The sequence below is a fragment of the Pempheris klunzingeri genome, chromosome 10 (genome assembly GCF_042242105.1).
Source record: "Pempheris klunzingeri isolate RE-2024b chromosome 10, fPemKlu1.hap1, whole genome shotgun sequence".
Classification (NCBI taxonomy): domain Eukaryota; kingdom Metazoa; phylum Chordata; class Actinopteri; order Acropomatiformes; family Pempheridae; genus Pempheris; species Pempheris klunzingeri.
The window spans coordinates 18,454,818-18,475,340 of NC_092021.1; the positions used below are offsets into that span (position 1 = coordinate 18,454,818).

General features: G+C 41.6%; 1 protein-coding gene across 2 annotated transcripts in view; it reads left to right on the forward strand.

Annotated features, from left to right (window-relative positions):
- LOC139208010 (ATP-binding cassette sub-family C member 4-like) overlaps nt 1–20,523 on the forward strand; it is a 59,341-nt gene that overhangs the window by 15,819 nt on the left and 22,999 nt on the right. Inside the window, exons 21-31 of one of the 2 annotated variants that reach the window (XM_070837544.1) lie at nt 5,500–5,650; nt 6,432–6,551; nt 6,708–6,818; nt 6,925–7,025; nt 7,988–8,179; nt 10,978–11,133; nt 13,982–14,071; nt 14,531–14,703; nt 15,404–15,509; nt 16,862–16,996; nt 18,358–19,152. In XM_070837544.1, coding sequence (XP_070693645.1) covers nt 5,500–5,650; nt 6,432–6,551; nt 6,708–6,818; nt 6,925–7,025; nt 7,988–8,179; nt 10,978–11,133; nt 13,982–14,071; nt 14,531–14,703; nt 15,404–15,509; nt 16,862–16,996; nt 18,358–18,435 — 1,413 coding nt within the window. In that variant the 3' untranslated portion in view covers nt 18,436–19,152. Of the gene's footprint in view, nt 1–5,499; nt 5,651–6,431; nt 6,552–6,707; nt 6,819–6,924; nt 7,026–7,987; nt 8,180–10,977; nt 11,134–13,981; nt 14,072–14,530; nt 14,704–15,403; nt 15,510–16,861; nt 16,997–18,357; nt 19,153–20,523 lie in introns of those variants that run through there. The other variant, XM_070837545.1, reaches the window with a different exon arrangement.

A 20,523-nucleotide genomic window follows, 5' to 3' on the forward strand; every position in this document is an offset into this window, starting at 1 on the left:
AAGCACAAAAGATCATACGCACAAAAGCTTTTTGTCTGCTATAGTTTCCCTCATTTTGATAATAAGGTGAATAATGGCTGGAGTAAAATAATAACTTTGTAGAAGGCCCATAGGTCCAACTGAAAACAGTGAAAGTAGACTAGGTCATGACTTGCACACATATGTACTCACTGCACGTAGCCGTAGCCACTCCATTATATTAGTTATTACTTGTGTTATAATGAAATACAAGACACCACTATCTTAACAATTTTTCTGCACTTCAGTGAAAATAGGATTTCATAATTGACGATTGAACCGTCAAAATAAAACTCCATATCATATGCACGTTATTTCTTCCAGTCTTTTTCTGCAGCAGAAAAAGGAAAGTGATGGTGATGATGGACAAAGGTGGCATTCTTTGGACAAAACACTTTTGTTTGTGCTGCTTTCTGCCCTTGTTTGCAGGTGTCTTTCATGGAGCAGTGTTTTAATGCTTTCAGGAAGGAAGATTTTCACTCTTTTTATCAAAGTATTAGCTGCACAGAAAAGCTGCTGATCCCGACTATTGTTGCTCATTCGTGGAGGGACATATCCCCATAGTCATTGTTTAAATGGTTGTCAGAGGGGAATAAAGTGAAACTTCATAAACAATGCCCTAACTGGTTTATCTCTCTCTATAGGGAGAGGCCGCTTCTGTGCAGGGATTTGCACCAGAGCCTCCCCTTTATGGTGGAGTAAGCACTTCACAGCCCCTCAGCACTGCCCCCATCCCGCTTAACAAGGGGATTCCCTCAAGCTGGGAGAACCTGGTTACACCCCAGAGCCCTATTTTTTCACAGGTCTCATTTAGTAGTAATTTAGTGTATTGGCAAATAGGCTCTTTCTCTCCCCTCTTTATGGTCAGGGGACAATGACAGAAATGTCAATTAAAAACACCTCAGGCTTTGGGGGCTGTCGGCTTTTGTTTAGACTTGACCTTTAAAGCCTGGCTTGCCTCTATTTTCACAGAGGGGGCAGAGGAGGTGGGCAAGACAATAAGGGGTGAGTACAGAGGTCTTTTAGTGGAGATTTTGTGTTAAGGCTCTTGACCAAGTCACACCACTAACTGTGGGGTCCATAGCTACATTCATAGCTCTTCATAGCTGCCCATACAAATTCATTTTGTCAGCATGTGTATACTAAGACACCAGCTGACAGTTACTTTCATTTAAGCGGGACTTAGCCCAGTCCCACCAATGTTAATGGCATATAAATATGCATAAACACTGGCTCATAAATCATAAATTGCAGCAGTGAACCCTACAGTCATAGTCAGTCAGAAAATAGTGCGTGTGAGAAAAAGAGAGAGTGCTTGTGTACAGTATGCAGACACAAACCCAGAACAGAAGCACCAGCGACACACACAAACACAGAGCAAAGATGGCCTTTGTCTAACAACACTGGCAGGTGGATTGTTGTGTGAGTCTGTATATTGTGGCACATTGTGTGTCAGGCCTTTTCAGTGGCTTTGTGGGATATGAGAACTGCTGACGTAACCGTGAGTGCTGTAGGATGGGATTTCACCGGCTTTCTCTGTTTCTTTACCACGCTGGTGACAGAAGAGGTGAAGAATGCACTGGCTCCAGGCGTTACACAGGTTATCCTGAGAAACACAGGAGATGGTCCTGTGTGGAAATATATATAGGCTGTGCCATAAATCCCCTTTGTGCATTGTTTTATGACAGCGCCTTTCTCTTCCTGCACAAGGTAAAAGAATACAAATGACATGGAAAGGTGAGAAGCCTAAAGATTTACTTGTTCATCACATATTTGTCAAATTTGTGTAAAAGTAAACCAAAACACAAGAAAACAGCAGTGTGCATGTGTGTGTAAGTGTGTGTGCGCTTAACTGGCCACTCAGCAATACCACACATGGTCATTTGATGGCGAGCATCGGCCAGCAAAAGCTTCCAGTGTGTGTATGTGTGGTCTCCCATGATGCTGCGGTCCAGCACGTCAGCTGCTCTGACTCAGACATACTGGCCAGACCCGGGATCCTTTTAGCCAAGGAACTTACATAACAAAGTCCCAATCTAATCTAGAATCTCACCTCATGTCAGTATGATGAAGATAATGAATTCGGGGCTTTCTGTGAGTGACTTTTGTATTTGTCAGTTGCTGTTTTCTTGCACATTTGAAAATGTTTTTGTGTTGTTTTTTCCAAGAGGTGGAGAAGGAGAAAGGAGCAATGACTGAATGAATGAATATGCTGGACACCAGTGATTTATAGTAGAGAGAGAGAGAGTGAGAGAGACCGCATTTCAAAGCCTTTCTCTTATTTCCAAAATGGGGTTGGAAATCAGCAGCTTGACTGAGCCCAAATAAGTGACTTCTTTTACCTTTTCACAGCACACAAAGGCCTAATCCTAGGACTACTTGAGCCACCAATGTAGACAGCGACTGAGACCACCGCAGTATGTGTCAGACCCTCCTCACCACACACAAAACACATTGACTGCAGCTTTATGAAGTGAAAATGGCCCAGAAAGGGAAAATGTGAAGGAGGTGTCCACAGTCATTTCTCCCAAAGAAAAGCCATTGCATCTGGGCATTTAATGCTAAAATAAAGCCCAAAGACAGAGTAGAATGGATTGGGTCACTTCTATTGTTCCTGAGCCCAAGTGGAACAGCCCTGTTTTGTTTCAGTACCACTGACCCTTGCAACTTATTGTGCCGCTCTGTCACGGAAAAGTGTGGAGTAAAAAAATAAAAAAACAAAAAACTCCAGTGATGACAGAGGACTTCTTTTGAGGAATTTTCTTTACCACGCTTTTTCCTTCATTTCCTGTTTTGTTTGCACTTTTTTTTCCCAGTGGCAAATATTCCACGCTGTCAGTAAATAAAGAGAGGATGAAAAAGGGGTTGTAAAAAGCGTACTGATTCCATGTATCCGGAGGGATATTTAATTAAAGGCAAGTGTTTATTTTCTGCTGTGGAACAACAGTCGCTATCATTGCTCAACACAAATATAGCAATTAACTTCAATTTTCTACATTTATTTTGACATCAAAGAGCTGATAGAATCATTGAGAAAATAAAGCAATTAGGGTCAGCAGAGATCTCAATGGTCTTTGGACACAGCAGTGTGCCCAGTTTGCTTGAATGACTGAATCACATGCGTGCGGTAGCTTTCTTTTCTTGCTAAAGAGCAATTAGCGGTAATTCTTTATTTAAACTGTTTGTATACAAAACCTTTCATCCTTTTATCCACTTTTATGTGCAGCGGGATGTGGCTTTGGGAGTTTTCTGTTCCTGTGTGGTTTCATAGGAGATATGGAAGTGGTCTGGGGGGGTGAGGTGTATGCTTGTAGGATCACTTATCTGAGTCATCTGTGTGTAGTGTGGGTGGGGGCCACGGTGTTCCCGATGCTGACATGATAAGCGCCAGACCACGCAAATTGATCACATCAAACAGGGCCTTGGCGACTGCGGGCTCTGGGGAGCAGGAGGAGGCAAGACTCCTATCTAATGGTTCCTGTTCCTCCTCTGTCCCCTCAGATGACCTCACTGTCAGATAAGCCCGTCTCAGACCTTCGTGGCCCTGAGTTAAATCTGCCCATTTAGAATTTAAATTTACAAATCAGCAAACATGAATAAGCAGTGTCAGTGTGCCACCAATCAGCGGGAGGAGACTGAAGGAAAAACAGTATATATGATAAGACATTTGTTCAGTTAATATTTGATCCCCTCAAGGGAAGGCCGGATAACATGCAGTAATGGCTCGTGTGCCACCATCTCACTTTGCAGTCTGGTAGCCTTCCATCAAGGCTAAGATTGAAACTTATGTACTGTGAAATTCTTGGGATCAGTTGTGCTCAGTAGCTTCCACTCACTGTTTGATTGTGTGGGCCCCACTTCAGCAATGGTTAGACTAGTAATACCCTCTTATCAGAACTGCAAATGGAATTGAGTAGCTTTTCATCATAAAACTACACTCACTGAAAGTGATCATGCTTAAATGTGTGCTTAAGTGGCAGATAACATCCGTAATTAAGGTGCTAAATTAAATTTTCATCTCTGCGGGCTAGTCTGAGACCACTGAAGGTAACAGTCCGATCCTAATCTCCACGTTTTAGGATTCATCTCTAAGGACGTGTCTAATTTCAGGGTGTGAGGTTTCAATTTTATCATCTATCAATTGAATATGAAATATGTAACACAGTAGACCTTTCAGTTTAGAAGAAATGGTCTCTCAAATAGTCAGTGGTGGGGGAAATATTCAGATCATTTACCTAAGTAAAAGTATCAATATCACACCGTAAACGCACTCCATTTAAAGCAAAAGTTCTTTTATGAAAACTATGTCAAAAAAGTAACAAGCAACTATAACTTTCAAGAAAATGTAGTGTAAAAAGTGCAATACTTCCCTCTGAATTATAGAGAGTAAAAGCTGAGTGGTATAAAATGAAAATAAAACCTCAAAATTGTCTCAAGATTTACTTCAGAATAAGTATAAAAGTGTAAACTTGCTCCTTCATTCAAACTTTTTACTAAAGATACAGAAGTGATGAAACGTTATCTTTGTCTGTAAATGTTACATCGATATTTAAAGTACTCTCTTTGCAGAACGTCCCCATTCAGTTATCATACGTATCAAATTAACTTGTAAACATGATTTTAATATTGTAGTTGGTTGAGGTGGAACAAATACTTACTACTATCCTCTTTAGTAGCAGTTTAGTCTAACTAAAGCAAATCATTATATTTATAGTAATAACTAGTAACTATAGCTGTCAGATAAATGTAGTGGAGTAAAAGGGGCATAAAGGTATAAAATAGTACAAGTACCTTAAAAATACTACCCCACATGGGCTATGGCAAAAGCATTTTATCTTAATATCTCAATTTATCTGAATTTTGATAAACATGATGATACATAATCAGACGCTTACTTCAGTTTCTAAACTCAGTACAGGTGTGAGTGCTTTGGTGTCGTCAGACTCACTTCCTCCAATCCCGTTTAGGCAGCTCTGGTATCCTGGTCTATGTGTCACTGAGCCATTAACACGGGTGATGAGTCACTGTGTTGTTGAGGGCAGTGTGGTTTGAGTGTGATGTATCAGACACCCACAGTGTGGTTCCCAGAGCCCTCTGCCAGTCACTGTGGCCATGCCTGTTGGCTGGCTGCTCTGCCAGGGAGGCTTACAGGCCAGAAGTGTTGAAGGGAAAGCCCAAGAGAGCCAGGGATATGAGCTGCAGTGGCCAAGTGGTAAATTCTCACCTGCTACTAAGTGAGAATTAGCACTGTGATCGTTTTCCTTTCACACTGTGAGTCACATAACCTCAGTCCCACAACCTGCTGTTACCTTACTGTATGTCTGTGATGGTTTCACACAAATACAACTGAAAGAGTTTCTCTTGTTTAGCCTTATGAAATGGGCCACGTTGCCCCAGTGGTAGCCCACACAGCAGCAGTGGAGCTTTTGACTCTATGGCTGCTCTGTTAATATTGTGCTCGCATTTCTCCTTCTCTCCCAGGTATTTCTCCAAGTGATTGGGGTGATTGCAGTAGCTGCCGTCATCATCCCCTGGATCCTTATTCCCATTGTTCCCCTTTTTGCAGTCTTCCTGTGTCTGCGATCCTACTTCCTGCAGACCTCCAGGGACATCAAGCGCCTCGAGTCTACCAGTAAATTTCTTTTTTTTTTTTTTTTGGGTGGTGGGGTGGGCATGTCCATTTGTGGTAAGAAAACAAAAGCAGACCACAGGAATGCTAATAGACCATTGAAAAAAGCCATGGTCATTAGCATAAAGGCTAAAGGTGGCGGTGGCCTATGGCTCGGCCACACGCAGTTTCCTCAAGAGACGGGAGTTCATGACATCACATACAATGGGAAAAATGCCAAGTGGGCATGACTAGGCCATTGCAGGCTTTAGTTCATCTATTTTATTCCCGGGCTGTGAGCCCAAATGCACATTGGCCAACAGGTTCCATCGTCATGAAGAACAAAAGTTCTATTAAAAAGCTCAGAGTAAACATTTTGGTTTTGTCTTTGGTTTTGTAAGCCTAACAAATAGAAACAAAAGACCACTCAACTCACCATGCAACCTTTCCTGCAATCGAAACTGGCATGAGGGGCACATTCACTACGCATATGCATTTGCATATGTGATTACCAAATCACATCTTCTTTGTCTACCACCTTCTGAAATTCAATATATTATGGTAGTCTGGCTCGCATAAACATATAGTATATTAAAAACATAGCATCAGTTCTAAACGTATGATACATGGAAGCAAATATGGCTGAATCCGTGTTGGTAGTTATAAATTATGGTTAAGACTGTCCTTGGTATACAATAGGGAAGGCATTTGTATTGAAAAATGTTTTGAATGCACGCAGAGCTGATTTTACAGATGCATGTTTATTCAAATGCTAACAGATATGGCGTGTATTTATTTCTTTTAGCTCGGAGTCCCGTATTTTCCCACCTGTCTTCCTCCCTCCAAGGCCTGAGCACCATCCGTGCCTTCAAGGTTCAGCAGAGGTTTCAGCAAATGTTTGATCAATATCAAGATCTTCACTCAGGTGTGAACAACAAATTATAAAATGATTATCCCCATTCATACCCGTTCAGACTAATGTAACTTTTTAATCTTTTTGTGATTTTTCTTTTTTGTCAGCTATATTTAGTGGTAGAGATTAAACACATTATCTAATTTGTGTGTTTGTGTTTGTTAACAGAGGCCTGGTTTTTATTCCTGACTACCTCTCGCTGGTTTGCTGTGCGTCTTGATGGAATTTGCTCACTTTTTGTCACCATTACTGCTTTTGGCTGCCTTTACCTCAGGGATGGTACTGTATGGGCTTTGGATAAAACACACAGCACATTATTAGTAAAACCACGATGATAAACTCATGACTGCGTGACCCTATGCTTAATTTTCTCCTAATATTACAGGACTGGAACCAGGTGCTGTGGGTCTGGCTCTATCTTATGCTGTGACACTCACAGGCATGTTCCAGTGGGGGGTCAGACAGAGTGCAGAGATCGAGAACATGGTGAGGAGATTCACATTCGAAGAATTAACTGTAGACTATAGGTTGATTGGACATCACTAAATCCATTCATTCATATTCCTATTGTCAGTATTATAGTTGCTGTTATTATTTTGGTTGGTCTCTCTCTCTCTCTCTCTCTCTCTCTCTCTCTCTTTCTCTCTCTCTCTCTCCAACCTCCACCCAACACAGACCCAAACAGAGAGCCGCCCGCCTCTGAGCCTGGTTCTGTTCGAGGTTTCCTCCCATTAAAGGGGAGTTTTCCCTGCCACTATTGCCTAATATAATGATGCTTGCTCATTCTTGAATCCTTAATTTTGAATTCTTGAATCGTTGGGTCTCTCTCTTAATTAAAGAGTTTGGTCTAGACCTGCTCTTAATTGAAAGCGTCTTGAGATAACGCTGTTATGAATTGGCGCTATATAAATAGAGATTGATTGATTTTGGTTTATTTTTTTAATTGAATTTCAGTCAATTTCAAGGACTGTTATCGGATCGGATCCCCAAAAAATTGTGGAGAACAAACTGACTGCCTCCACCAGCATTAAAACAGTTGTATGTCTTCTGTGGTTCTGGAGGAGCTGTTCCAGCATTTTTGTACCCTTTCTAGAGACTAAAAGTCATCATATCTTGGCCTCTGCTGCTTCAAGTTTGTCCACTCTGTTTTTTTGTCTGTCTGTAGTTCCACGACTATATGGAAGTGCAATACTAAATTGTGCTAATCCACTGTTTAAGTATGATTCTTTCTGATGGGGTAAAATAAAAATAGTATTAGGACATATTGTCATTTTAACTGTTCTGTGTTCAAATAACTTAACTTAAGTTCACGGACGGTGAAGTGCTGCCATTTTCAATCGTGTTTGTGATCTAAAGAGCTAAATTCATCAATCAGAAATCTGTCTCCACAGCATTAGTGTTGTATATATATGAACAATTACCTATGTTTTTGCCTATTTTTTTTGTAGATGACATCAGTGGAGAGGGTGGTTGAGTATGCAGAGCTGGACAGTGAAGCTCCCTGGGAGACGGACAAACAGCCTCCGCATGATTGGCCCAAGACAGGCTCCATCACCTTTGACAGAGTCAACTTCTCTTACAGTGCCAGTGAGCCTTTGGTCCTAAAGAACCTGACTATTGTCTTCTCGTCCAGAGAAAAGGTTCTTGTCTTTATTCCCACCTGTGCATGCTTACTGGTGTGCACAGCCCGTAACTTAGGTTGATATGCAGCTAGTGTAGAAGGTGTGATGTGATTCTTTTTTATGTGGCATTATTTTCAAATCCATTATTAAAGGGACACCATATTGTGCTGCTGAATCTTCAGGACTATACCATTTGTGATTCATGGAATACATATCATGTAATTAAGACTGTTCAAGTGGATCCATTTGTTCCCAATTTGCATTTTGAGCTACCTGACGGTGACAACTGTTTATTCACTATAGAGAGGAGAGGCCGTGGGAGAGGGGTGACAGAGGAGAGGGAGAGGAAAGCAGAGGGAGATGGTTGAGGATGATTGAAATTGTGTTTAATGCAGGGGGTGTATTTTGCATGGCCATGGTTGGCCAGGGCGGCTGATTTCACAATGGATGGGCTGATAAGTGTAGAGGCCCTGGCTCTGACAACCCATGGGAGGGATCTCTGCCACATGCCATGGGGGTGAAAGGCTTTGTGCATCCTGACAGTTCCCCTGACACCCTTTCACAAGGAAATGTGCACCTACCACCTACACTTCAAGATCACGCACTACAGTCATATACTGTACATAATGACAAAAACACATAAGTCAATATAAAACCTCAGCTGAGCCTCCAGTGTTTAGAGAGAAATAGTATAGAAAGGGCATATTACTTATCTCTAAGACTTAGAAATCAAAGTCAGTTATGAACAGTCTTGCCTTTCATTTCATTATGTATAAACATTTCATTATGCTATATTCGTATAAACTGCAACTGCACAATACGGTTTCTTAAATGAACTTTCACTTTCAAGTGTCAATGGCTTGTCTGGAAAAAAAAACAGGGTATTGCTCATTTGTTCAAATATCTCACAAAGACCTTTGTTTCTAATGGGAAAGGATTGTGAATGAAAGTCTTTGTTTATCTGCTATGGTGACATTGCACACTGGAGACATTGTGTAGTATTTAGGAAGGGATGCAAATATACTGTAGATACACGCATGTATATGGGCTGGTGACTCTTCCAGGGGTCCATCCCAATGACATTAGAGGACCAGTTGAAATTCATGGTATGATACAAGTTCCCTTTGCCTATGTCTGGATCCTTAGAGGCATAGATTTGTGTCTCGAAGATTGTTGGTGCGCTTTCAGGGTTGAGATTTAACTGTTGCCGCACTCAGACGTACCCCATGCCGTGCATCTAATAATATTTAGAGTTGATTTAGAGCCTGGGTCATTGAGCATTTCTACCTTCTACCTAAATGGGTAAAAAAGGGAGAAAAAGGGACATTTTTGCATCCTTTCTGTGAGTTTTCATGAGGCACACACAGCGGTTCTTTGTTATGTAAGCAGTATTGTTGGTAAACCCCTGGCTAAACAAAAGGTTGCCCATTGGCTATGTAATGGCATATAGCAAGCCTGTGTTTTGGCAGGCAGCTGCCCAGTTCAGTGGAACAGGTAATGAAATGCCTTGGTTCTAGGTTGCATTTGGGTCTTTACTATGGGATATGCTCAGCATTCAGCCAAAAAAAATACTGTGAGCAGTTTGATCTAGACTGGTAATTTTCTGTGTGGGTGCTTTTTAGGTCTATTTCTTTGACATGAGGACCATGTGTTCAACATCTAGTCATTGCCTTTAACACAACAGTGCATGTGCATGGCATGATTTTGGCAAGCACACAGGGGATGAACGTTTTGTTCAATGGGTCAAAATTTTAATTCGACCTAAAGATCATTTATGACACTAACAATCTCAACGGTGCTTTGTGATTCATTCTAATTAGCAAACTTTAGCATGATAGCATGGTAAAATAACATAGTTTAACTTTGTAAACGTCATACCCTATAAAATCTGCTTGTTACGATGTCATTGAGAGCATGTTAGCATGCTGACATTAACATTTAGCTCAGTACCTATGCCTCACAGAGGATGGCTGTTGGCTTTTAGTGGGCGTTCAGACTGAAATCAGCCTTGAATTAAAACACATAAAAGCCTATTTTTGATAGTGTGTTGCTTTAAATACATGTGAGACAAGAGATACAAAGTCCAATTTGAGGTTAGACGACCCCGCGTTTTTCTTTGTTGGAGCCCCCTGCGTTAGCACCCATACCATGTCGCCGGTCTGGCCTCATTGAAATGAATGAGACTGTTATTTTCATACAAGGATACTACCAGTTTGAATGCTTCCTTACTACTCTTACATCCTGATTGGATGGCTTGTACTGTAGGTGAAATTCACAGGTACAGAAAGGTGGATGGTTAAGCCTATAAAGCTTATAGAGCCTTGTTTAACTGCTTCACCTGCTATCATAGAATTAGAGCAATGATAAATAACTACACATTTCCAACCCGCAGTCATTGGCATTTGCAATGTGTGAAACTGTTGGACTGTGTACTTTTTTATGATGTATAGCATACTTAAAAATAGATGTCATGGATCATAAACATGCAAAAGGCCCAACACAAAATGATACAGTTCGTATATTAAGTGTCATGACAAAGCACAAAGATGGGGTCACCTGATGCAGTGTGAATAAGCTTATGCTTAATAAGCTTTGCAAATCATGTCTGTCATAGTCATGTGAGTACTGTCAAAAAAAAGTTAATTGTCATACCAACATGATGGTTCTATTGTATTCAGCCATATGACATGTTCCCTCAGTGATATGGCACAACAAATGCTAGTATTACCTGAAATAGCGTGAATATATTTAGTCTTTTTTTGTGTATTTGTAGTTTTTTTCCAGATATAAAAACAGTTCTCATCTCTCCACTGTAGGTTGGCATCGTCGGACGCACCGGTGCCGGTAAAAGCTCCCTGATCTCTGCCCTGTTCCGGCTGGCAGAACCTGAGGGACGAATTATGATTGATGGTGTCTTGACTTCTGAGATTGGTCTGCACACTCTGCGCCAGAAAATGTCCATCATCCCACAGGTGCCCTTTTAAATAACCCTCAGTCTCAGCTGTTGTGTTTTGGCAGTACAGTAACCAACGGGTATATTTAGATGAAAATAGCTAAAACAGAAAAAAAAATTGTTTGAGTTTAATGGGAAAGAATTAGTCCTTTTCTAAAACTGCTGGACTTTTGCTTTGACAGCCACTTTAAGTTATTATGATTCCTAATAATTGAGCAATGTCAGATGAACATTGGTAACAGAAACCTTCATGCTTTGGCCTTTTTTTTTATACACCTGGCTTTTAAAAAAGCTAAAACAAGTGAGGAGAATTACAGTCGTCTCTCAGGGGATTTCTGAAAGTGAGACAAACGGATGCCTTGAGACAGTTTAACTTTATTTCCGCTTGTTGAAACTGATACGGCATTAAGAAAATGCCAGCCTGCGGGTGAGTGTCACCAGAGTGGAGGGAGGGGAGAAGACTCCCACGGCCTGTACTGTGAAGAGAGCAGTTCCCCATCCCTGACAGAGGATTAGCCCTCTACCCCCCAAACATGGGAAAGCTGCTTAGAAGAAGTCTCCCCCATCCTCACAGTCAGAGTCCCCTTGTACACCGTCACTTTGCCCAAGTCGCAAACATTTCTCGGGTGCAGCCAAGATGCCCAAAAACAGTTTCATTAATGCTTTTCTGTGGATTTGATAGGTTTCTGGCAGTGCTACTTCTTCAGATAAACTTTTACTTCCTAGTCCAAACTAGTTTGAGATGGATGTGATGTGTGTTTGATGTGATTTTGTTTACTCTTTCTGTCTCTCCTAGAGGGAGAGAGTAGCACAAAGTGGCAGGTTACGAGTCAGAACTTCAACTGCACGCCCATCTGTATCACAACCTGGATGGCATTTTCATGATGTGAAGTCTTAGCAGTATTCAGAAGAGTAGAGTTTCTCTGTATTATGCTCTTAGTTTTGCAAACTTATATAGCAAGAAGCCTCTTGGATTTACACAAATTCATCTGAAAGCCTTTTTATTCTCCTGCTAGATGTCAGAGATAAAGTGATATTCAGTCAGCCTTTCACATGGAAAAAATCTTGATATAAATTGCCAGTTGCCTTACCTTTTCATGTGGAATTTTGAGAAAGTGATATGTATACTATACATTGCCAGTGAGGAGTTTCATTATTTGCCACCCACAGATTTGATTATGATAAGCTTTGATTAGCATATGGCATTTAAAAAGGATTCATTTCAGTTTCTATTGAATTCTCAGGAATTACTTAGGAAAAAATGAATTCTGTCGCAAACAGAGAGCTTAGAATTGGTGGAGCACATAATCGGTCTATGGAAAGCTGTGCTTGAAAGCAGTTTTTCTGACCTAACATTGAATCCTCAATTAAAGTGTGTCACAAAACTAGCTTGAATTGGGACTTCACCTGGCTTAATGACAAGGTGGTATTTTGGTGACAGAAGGAAAAGCTCATTGGAAGTAAAGAGGTGGAACATTTTCTAAGGTACAGGTAGCAGGGATCAAAGGCTGAAAGCTTTATTTTTCTGGATGAAAATTGAGCAGTTAGCCCGGAGTCTTCTGACCTACATGAAGGTTTGTTGAGACATGATTTGAGGGGTGTGTGCTGCATGTGTACGCTGTATAAATCTGTGTGCTTACACACATGAGTGCGTGCTGGATTTGTTTCTGTGTAGCCGTCACAGCACTGGCTTTGAGGCTGACCTGTAAGAGAGCAGAGATGAAGGTGTGGATAGTGAGTCACATTCAGACCAGCGGTTCTGTAACTTTAACGCAGGCCTTTTATACTGCACTCGTGTATTTTCCTCTTGCTCAAATCCTGCAGTCACCAGGTGAACATTTCTTATCTTGATTTGAGGTTAGACCCATATCTTGAGTAAGCTGGAGTTATCACTTTGCCTTGACCGTGATGGAAATCTATCAGTTTTTGTTATAGACAGCTGCTTTGCTGTTCCGTGTCATCTCTATTGCTACATTGGACTTTGTCACATCTCATTACAGCTTTTTTTCAACTGGTCATTACAATCTTTTAGATGTCGTAAATTCTGTGTTATGTAAGGAAAAGAAAGCACAGCTGTATTTGCTCAATGATAGAACAATGCAGAAATTATGCCACATAAAAACCTTATCTGCAGCAGCTATGCATCATGAGAGTCCGTTTATGGTGACCCGGGAGAGTCTTAGTAAGTGTTCAGTAAATCACTTCAACATTGGAGCAGGATTTATGAATAAATATCTGGCCTGACACGTGGAGATGCCGGCTTGCTCCTGTTTATCAGGTTTACCACAAGCAGAGTGGCATGTTGGAACAGTGCCTGTGGACTTGCGGGCTCGTTCCTCTGCACTATAATAAAGAGCTTTATTTACTCTCTTAAAGATGACTGTTCAGCTGAACCTTGATACAGGTGTGTGGCTCACCATAAATACATATCTTGGACAGCCTAGGTGTCTGAGATCTTTCATGAGGGTAGTCAACTGATGTGATAACCCCCCTTGACAGATGCTTGTGCATTTGACAGAGTAAAGCTGTTACTTTTGGCAGACATTTTGAGATTATCATTCCTAATACTGCTACTGTATGAAATTCTTTGTATGGTAACATTGACTAGATGGCACCTTTTGTGTCATGTTATATATTCAGACAACCTTTAACAGGTCTGGTTAGTAAAAAGATCAACTTATTGAAGTATAGTTGGCCAGAGCATTGAATAGAGCTCCTGAGTGGAGCAAGCCCATTGTGAACATCTTCCACTCAAACATTGCCTAGCGGCACTTTATAAAGCCTGTCTTAACCCTTTCATACATCTTCTCCCTTGTCATTATCTTAACTGGCCACGGCCTTCTCTTTCTATATCCATCTATCCACAGGACCCAGTTCTCTTCACGGGCACCGTGAGGAAGAATCTGGACCCTTTCAGGCAGCACACAGATGAGGACCTGTGGAATGCACTCCAAGAGGTACTCCAGCGTGGCTCTGAATGATTCCCCCTCGCCGGCCCAGGGGGGGATCCCTCTGTCCCCCTGTACAATGCTGCCATTCAGCCTCCCTGCTCGCCACAAGTCATGGGGGGAAATCCCATTAGGGCCATGGGGCCCAGCTCAATGTGCGGCTTGTAACTGGGAACCATTGAAAGTGCTGGGGGAGATGTGTTTGGGCAGTCAGGCCAACCAGGATGAAGGCTCCCCCCACAGTGAAGGGCTTCAGCTCCTGGTCCTGTCTCTGAATGGGTTTGGTGGCCTGGATTAAAGCTAGAGGCTGGCCACAAGAGAGCACTGGCCAAGGTCATCAGTGGACCTGGCCCTGCATTGTGCCAGGCGGTTAATGGGTGTGTTTGGATAGCTCTTTAAAGACATCCCCACAGGAAGCCTTTATGCAGGAGTAATGAAGGGTTGGGGCTCTGCTCTCCCTCTCTGCAGGTGCAGATGAAGGCCGTGGTGGAGGACCTGCCCAATAAGCTGGAGACAGTGCTGGCTGAGTCAGGCTCTAACTTCAGTGTGGGCCAGAGGCAGCTGGTGTGCCTGGCCAGGGCCATCCTCCGGAAAAACCGCATCCTCATCATTGATGAGGCAACAGCCAATGTTGACCCAAGGTCAGGGGACACTTGGTTCTACAAGTATAACCTTGATATCAGTGCTTCCAGTCCTTTCCATGTTTACTGTAAGCTAGTGATGCTCCACAGTGGTGCTTTTTAGCTGGCTTTAATAAAACTGTAGTACAACTACAGAATTGTAATTCACTCTGAAATGACTCTTAGTACAAGATGTATGAGTTATTGTGCAAACATAAATAGCACACAAGTGAAGCCCACATGAGAAGGTATACAAATTATGAACTATGATACACATTGATTGGAGGTAAACAGGGTATGTAAAATGATTTTATTGCTGGAATCATGTGATCAGAGCTTTAAAGCAGATCAATTGCTGTCAGCTTATAGTTAGTCTACTCGCAGAATGGGGGAATGATCGGAGCATCACTGCAGTGAAAACCAATAAATGATCAAAAACTAACACCACCAAAATGAAAAATTACACTTTTAATGTGGTTTTTCATGATGATGTGCAGTATAGAGGTAAAGAAAAGGACAAGGATTAATCACAAAAGTCAAAATATACTGACGCTATCTTTGTTAACTTAAGGAGCTCTGCTCTCTTTTCTTTTTTATGCCAACTAGTGCACATACCTCACTGTTGATGAGCCATTGTTCTGTGTTAAGTAAAATCCCTGCCCAAGGGTCTATAGGAAGAGAGTTTTTTTGTGCTGAGGTGTTGTGTTCCCTGCTCCTTTAGAACTGACAGCCTCATCCAGCAGACTATCCGGGACAAGTTTCAAGAGTGCACAGTCCTCACTATTGCTCACAGGCTCAACACTATCATTGACTGTGACAGAATACTGGTAAGTTTGGAAATTTCCATTATCCAGCTCTCCAGTCAGTGTTTTGTGGAAAGTTTTCAGTAATAATAGACAGAGAAAAGGGGTCCAAATATTTTTTGATGTTGCTTCACAAACATGTAGAAGTCCTCCTTGTTCTTTCCTATCTACTATAATAAATTCATCCCATTCTGAAAAGAATTTGTTCTACAACGTGAAGTCACCTGGAAAACATGCCCCTCACACATACTCCTCATACGCTAACAAACACTTATTTCTTTTCTACGCAAGGAGCCTGCTACACAATCTTTACAGAGTTTTAATTCACTTGCCCTATTTTGCAACAGCTGGGCTGATTTCTCCCTCACAGCGTTCCCTCTTATTGAGCCTGCGCTCGTGCCACTTGATCTTTGGCCCTTTCCTGCTACTGCCTGCAGAGGTGCCAATTAGTGCCATTTGTGGCAGCATTTGTTAAGTGTCTGTGGAGGACAGGGCACGACCTGGTGGCTGCACGGTCACTGAGAGGGTTGCTGAGAAAAGCCAAATATCACACAGCAGGGACTGTTTCACACCTACACTCGTGTTAAATGCCCCCAGATTGTTATGCACTCCGGGAGAACTAAATTGGGGCCCACCTGAATTGCCCTGTCCAAATCTTAAGCTGTGCCATATTTAGACGGAGAATGTTTTCCAAAATACAAACTCCATCTCCTAGTATCCTGCTCCTAAACTGTCAATGATGACAGAGGCTGCAGAAATCTCCCTTTCATACTAAACACTCCCTGAAACTAGGCTTTAGCGATAACAAACTGCTCATTACCGTTGTAAGTGGATCGAGCTTGTTTAAATTTGTCTGTGATATAATTGTAGTCTTTTCCAAACTGCTTGAATTGGCACTATTCTTTGTGTGGTTTATATGGCATGTGATGACACAGAAATGATGGTAATTTTCTGGAGTGTCTTAAAGGTGTGATTGTTGGATTTGACTGAGGACCACCCCTGAGCTGCTGAAATGCCAGGATAAATACATGGATAAATCACTGATCTTCAGTCTGTCAGAGTCAGCGTACTAGACTTTCACACTGCTAACAGGCTACGCTCATCGTCCGTGACACCTTCGAGCAGAAACAGGCACCTGTATTTGCTGTTGCATGAGTCACGTAAAATGGATGGTTCCTATGTGCAGAGAACTACTGTTTCCCCATTCATCTCCAACCGTCTGTGTGCATCACTCAGCAGGGAAACAGCTGAAATGTCAGTTTTCCCCAAAGTAAAGTATACAGGTGGTGGAACACACTCACACACACACACACACACACACACACACACACACACACACACACACACACACACCAGCATTGTTTGTGTGATTGCAGGTTCTGGATGCCGGCAGGATCCACGAGTATGACGAGCCATATGTGCTGCTCCAGAACCAGGATGGGCTCTTTTACCAGATGGTACAACAGACAGGCAGAGCTGAGGCCGCCTCACTGCTGCACACAGCCAAACAGGTAACCACACCCACCTCTGTCCCAGGACGGGGCTGTCACTAAATAGAGTCCAGCAGTGTCAGTCTAATCCCAGACTCTCCCCTTAACTCCAGACTTCATTGCTCACCTCCAAAATAATACAGTTAAGCGAGAGAAGATGTGCATAACCCTGACAATGCAAAGACACTTGATTACCATTTTAATTTAAAGTGCCTACTTGGAGCATTGCAGAACCATAACATTAATTTCAAGAGAGAAATTGTCCCTTTGTAGATTTACATCCTCTGATTTTATCAAAGAAACTCTCCATATAATCTTTTTTCTCATAATATAATTTTGAGATCATTTTAGAGATGATTCTAGAAAAGCAGCTTTCTTTGGACGATATCTATTTGGAAATATTGGGTTTAACTTCATCGCGATTTGGGATAAACTTTCTATGGGGATTACTGTAATAGAGAATGTCCATATTTTTTCCCTGTAAAATTCATTTGTGATGTATTTCCCCTTCAGACACTGAACAGATAAGAGCCGGCTATTCATTGTTCAATTCCATTTTATGTGCATCTGTCTGGGACTACAGATACCATATTGCAACTTCAAACAGGTCTTTGTGAAATAAGAAAAAGTAGGCATCATTTCATTTTCTCTCTGTCCCTCGCACAAATTTATCAGCGGAGCTGTATCTTCTCAGCCAGAGGAGTGAAATGAGTAAAATACTGATTTCAAAGACTCAGCACACTGTGGTATTATTTGGTATCGTCTTACCCTGCACACTGGCGGATTGGTAGTGACATTGTTCAAGCCCTTACGTTTTCCTTTCTTTATTGTAGGGTGCTCTCCTTAGATCAGATTACTGCAGCATCCATAACTGTCTAGCACCACTTATTAAATACTGAAATGGTCCACATGTTGTGTGTCAAGTTTCTATAGTTGTCAGTCAAGGTTTAAATACATTCAATAATCTGATATCAACCTCCAGCTCCTTTGTCCATGTTGAAAGAGAATCCCAGAGTAGACAGTATATCTCGTGCTGAGGCCAACCTGTTTTCACCTGTTTCTCCTCTTTTACACCAACTTTCTGTCATTGAAATTGTTGGTCTTTCAGAGCCACTTTGTATTAAGAAATCAAGCACTTTGCACACATTATAAGACACACAAATTCTGATAGAGCAAATAATTTCATTGATTATCTCTAATACTCTTCCCTTGAATTTCCTAGTTGTTTATAAGGCTAAATAAGCTACTTTTGAATGCTTCAGCGGGTGACAAATCCCTTTACTCAGCTCTGACTGGATCTGTCATCACACCTCAGCAGATAGTAGCTTAGACTGGACTGTGTGCTTGTATTCTGTGACACTGCTTCCCTGATACGCTTCCAGGTTTACATGAACAAAAAGCCAGTGACAGACGTGCACTGTGCCAAGGACATCTGTGTCATCTTTGAGACGTCTCTTTGACAGTTTGGAGAGTCGGTGTGTCCCTCGTGGTTGCCATCACTGACCAAATCTTTTACCAGATGTACTTAGATTCCTTACTGTATATTAAAATGTCTTAGACTCCCAGCAGGCCGACTGTAGTGTGTGCTGCATTTGATTGGCATAGTCCTTTGGTCTGGAACAGAAAAGAGGCAAGTATCTGAGGCAGGATGTGCCTTTATTGACAGCATATTACAGCGTGGCTGTTTATTGATTACACCCTGCCATGTTTATGTATGTGTGTCCTGGCCTCTTGGGTAGCTTCAATCCTGCACTGGTGCTCAAAGGCGTGCAGATACTGGATGTGTTAATCCTGGTGCAATAAATTATTGGTGGCTTAAATTATTCTTTTAAGGCAAACATTGTTTTATAGGTCTTTTGATTATTTGGGAAATGCTTGAAAAGACGAGGAACCTGAGATGAGACACAAACGTTGTCAGCAATTATTGTGCCTTAATCAGATTATTGATTCTTGTGTAATTGCACTGTTTTAATTGAGTAGTCTTCCGGCACATTGACGATAGTGGCTTTATGTCTACCTCAGCTCTTGTCAGAAAGAACAGAAAAGTTTAAATATAACATGTCATGTACTACATGTCTAGTGACTAACACCAAGAAACATGGGAAGGAAGGTTTAAGTTTATTGCCTCAAAAAATGTTTCTCCAGTTTAATATCAACTGTGTCTCTTTATTTTTTTGATAAATGGGCTGTTGTTGCTTTAAAAAAAATGTAGCACTTTCTCCACTTAACAGTAATATAAGATGTAGTATGACTGTTTATAGCTATTTATTCATTTACACTGTTTTCTATAAAATAAAACAGTATTACTTGAATGTTTCGGCGCTGTCTTCATTTTGTGTTTAAAGCCTTGTCTCGTCTTACACTGACTCACCAACCATTTCGTCCTGCTGTTGCTCATCCTATATTCAGATGTCTGAATGGTGTGTTTGTTTCAGGTCAGTGGTAACTGGTCTTAACCAACATGCTACAAATTGGTAAGTGGCTAAGGAGAACAACCTAGTGATTATTTTGTTGAGTCAAGTGATTTTTAAATTCAGTTTCATCGTGGTAAAGTGGCGTAGCTATTTGCTCTATTATATTAGCGAGTTGTTAGCGCAATGTGACGATTAAGTCCCAATTAAAATGTAATTTTGTCATCACCAACGCAATTAGAAGAGAGCTGTTTAATTTGCCTTCATGAAGAAAAGCACAGGTCTCTGATCACACATTCAGAGATGGCTGTCAGTAAACACTTAGCTCGGAATAAAAGGCAGTATTTAACCAGGCTCAGATTTGGGGTGCGAACTGCGGGACATCAGTTCCTTTAAAAGCTGAGTGATTTACACAATTCATTAAAGCCAGTGAATCTTCAGCCAGCGTCATATTAAATGGTTACTTACTCTCAAATAGCCCCTTGGGAGTTGAATTGTTGGCTTCCGAATAGATTAAAGTTTACATTGAAAAGAGAAATTGAATTCAGAGGTAATCAATAGCATAATGGGCCAGTGAGAGGAGCCTGCTGCCTGAAATGAAATTACCATATTTTTAATCTTAATTTTCCACTCTGTTTATCTGACAGTGTGGATGTGCAATCCAAACAGATAATGAGAGAGTGGGATATTGACAGTGGGGTCCTCTGGAGTGCTTGTTTCAGTGATTAAACGCTGTGATCTGTGATTACTTTGTGTCGGGTGTCAGGCTGGCGGCCAGGGCCCGGGGAGACACAGGCACATAGCAGCTGGAGCATCATGGGTCTCTGAGGTGCAAATGCACCTGACACAGCATTGACAGCATTCGAAACCCTATCAGGGACTGAACCACACGGCAGCTGCCACAATAGGAATACTCATGGCACTATCTACATCAGAGTCAGCATATATCCTCTCTGCTCTCCCCTCGATAACAGCCAACACAAGAATGGTGACAACAAAGTTTGCACAATAAGTATTATTAACCAGATACCTTCCTACGTCGCCCAATAATAGCGCCATTTTAAGACATATCTGAATAGGTGTGCAAATAGCAATGCCGTCAACATAGTGCTGATATAGCTTTAATAAATAAATGTC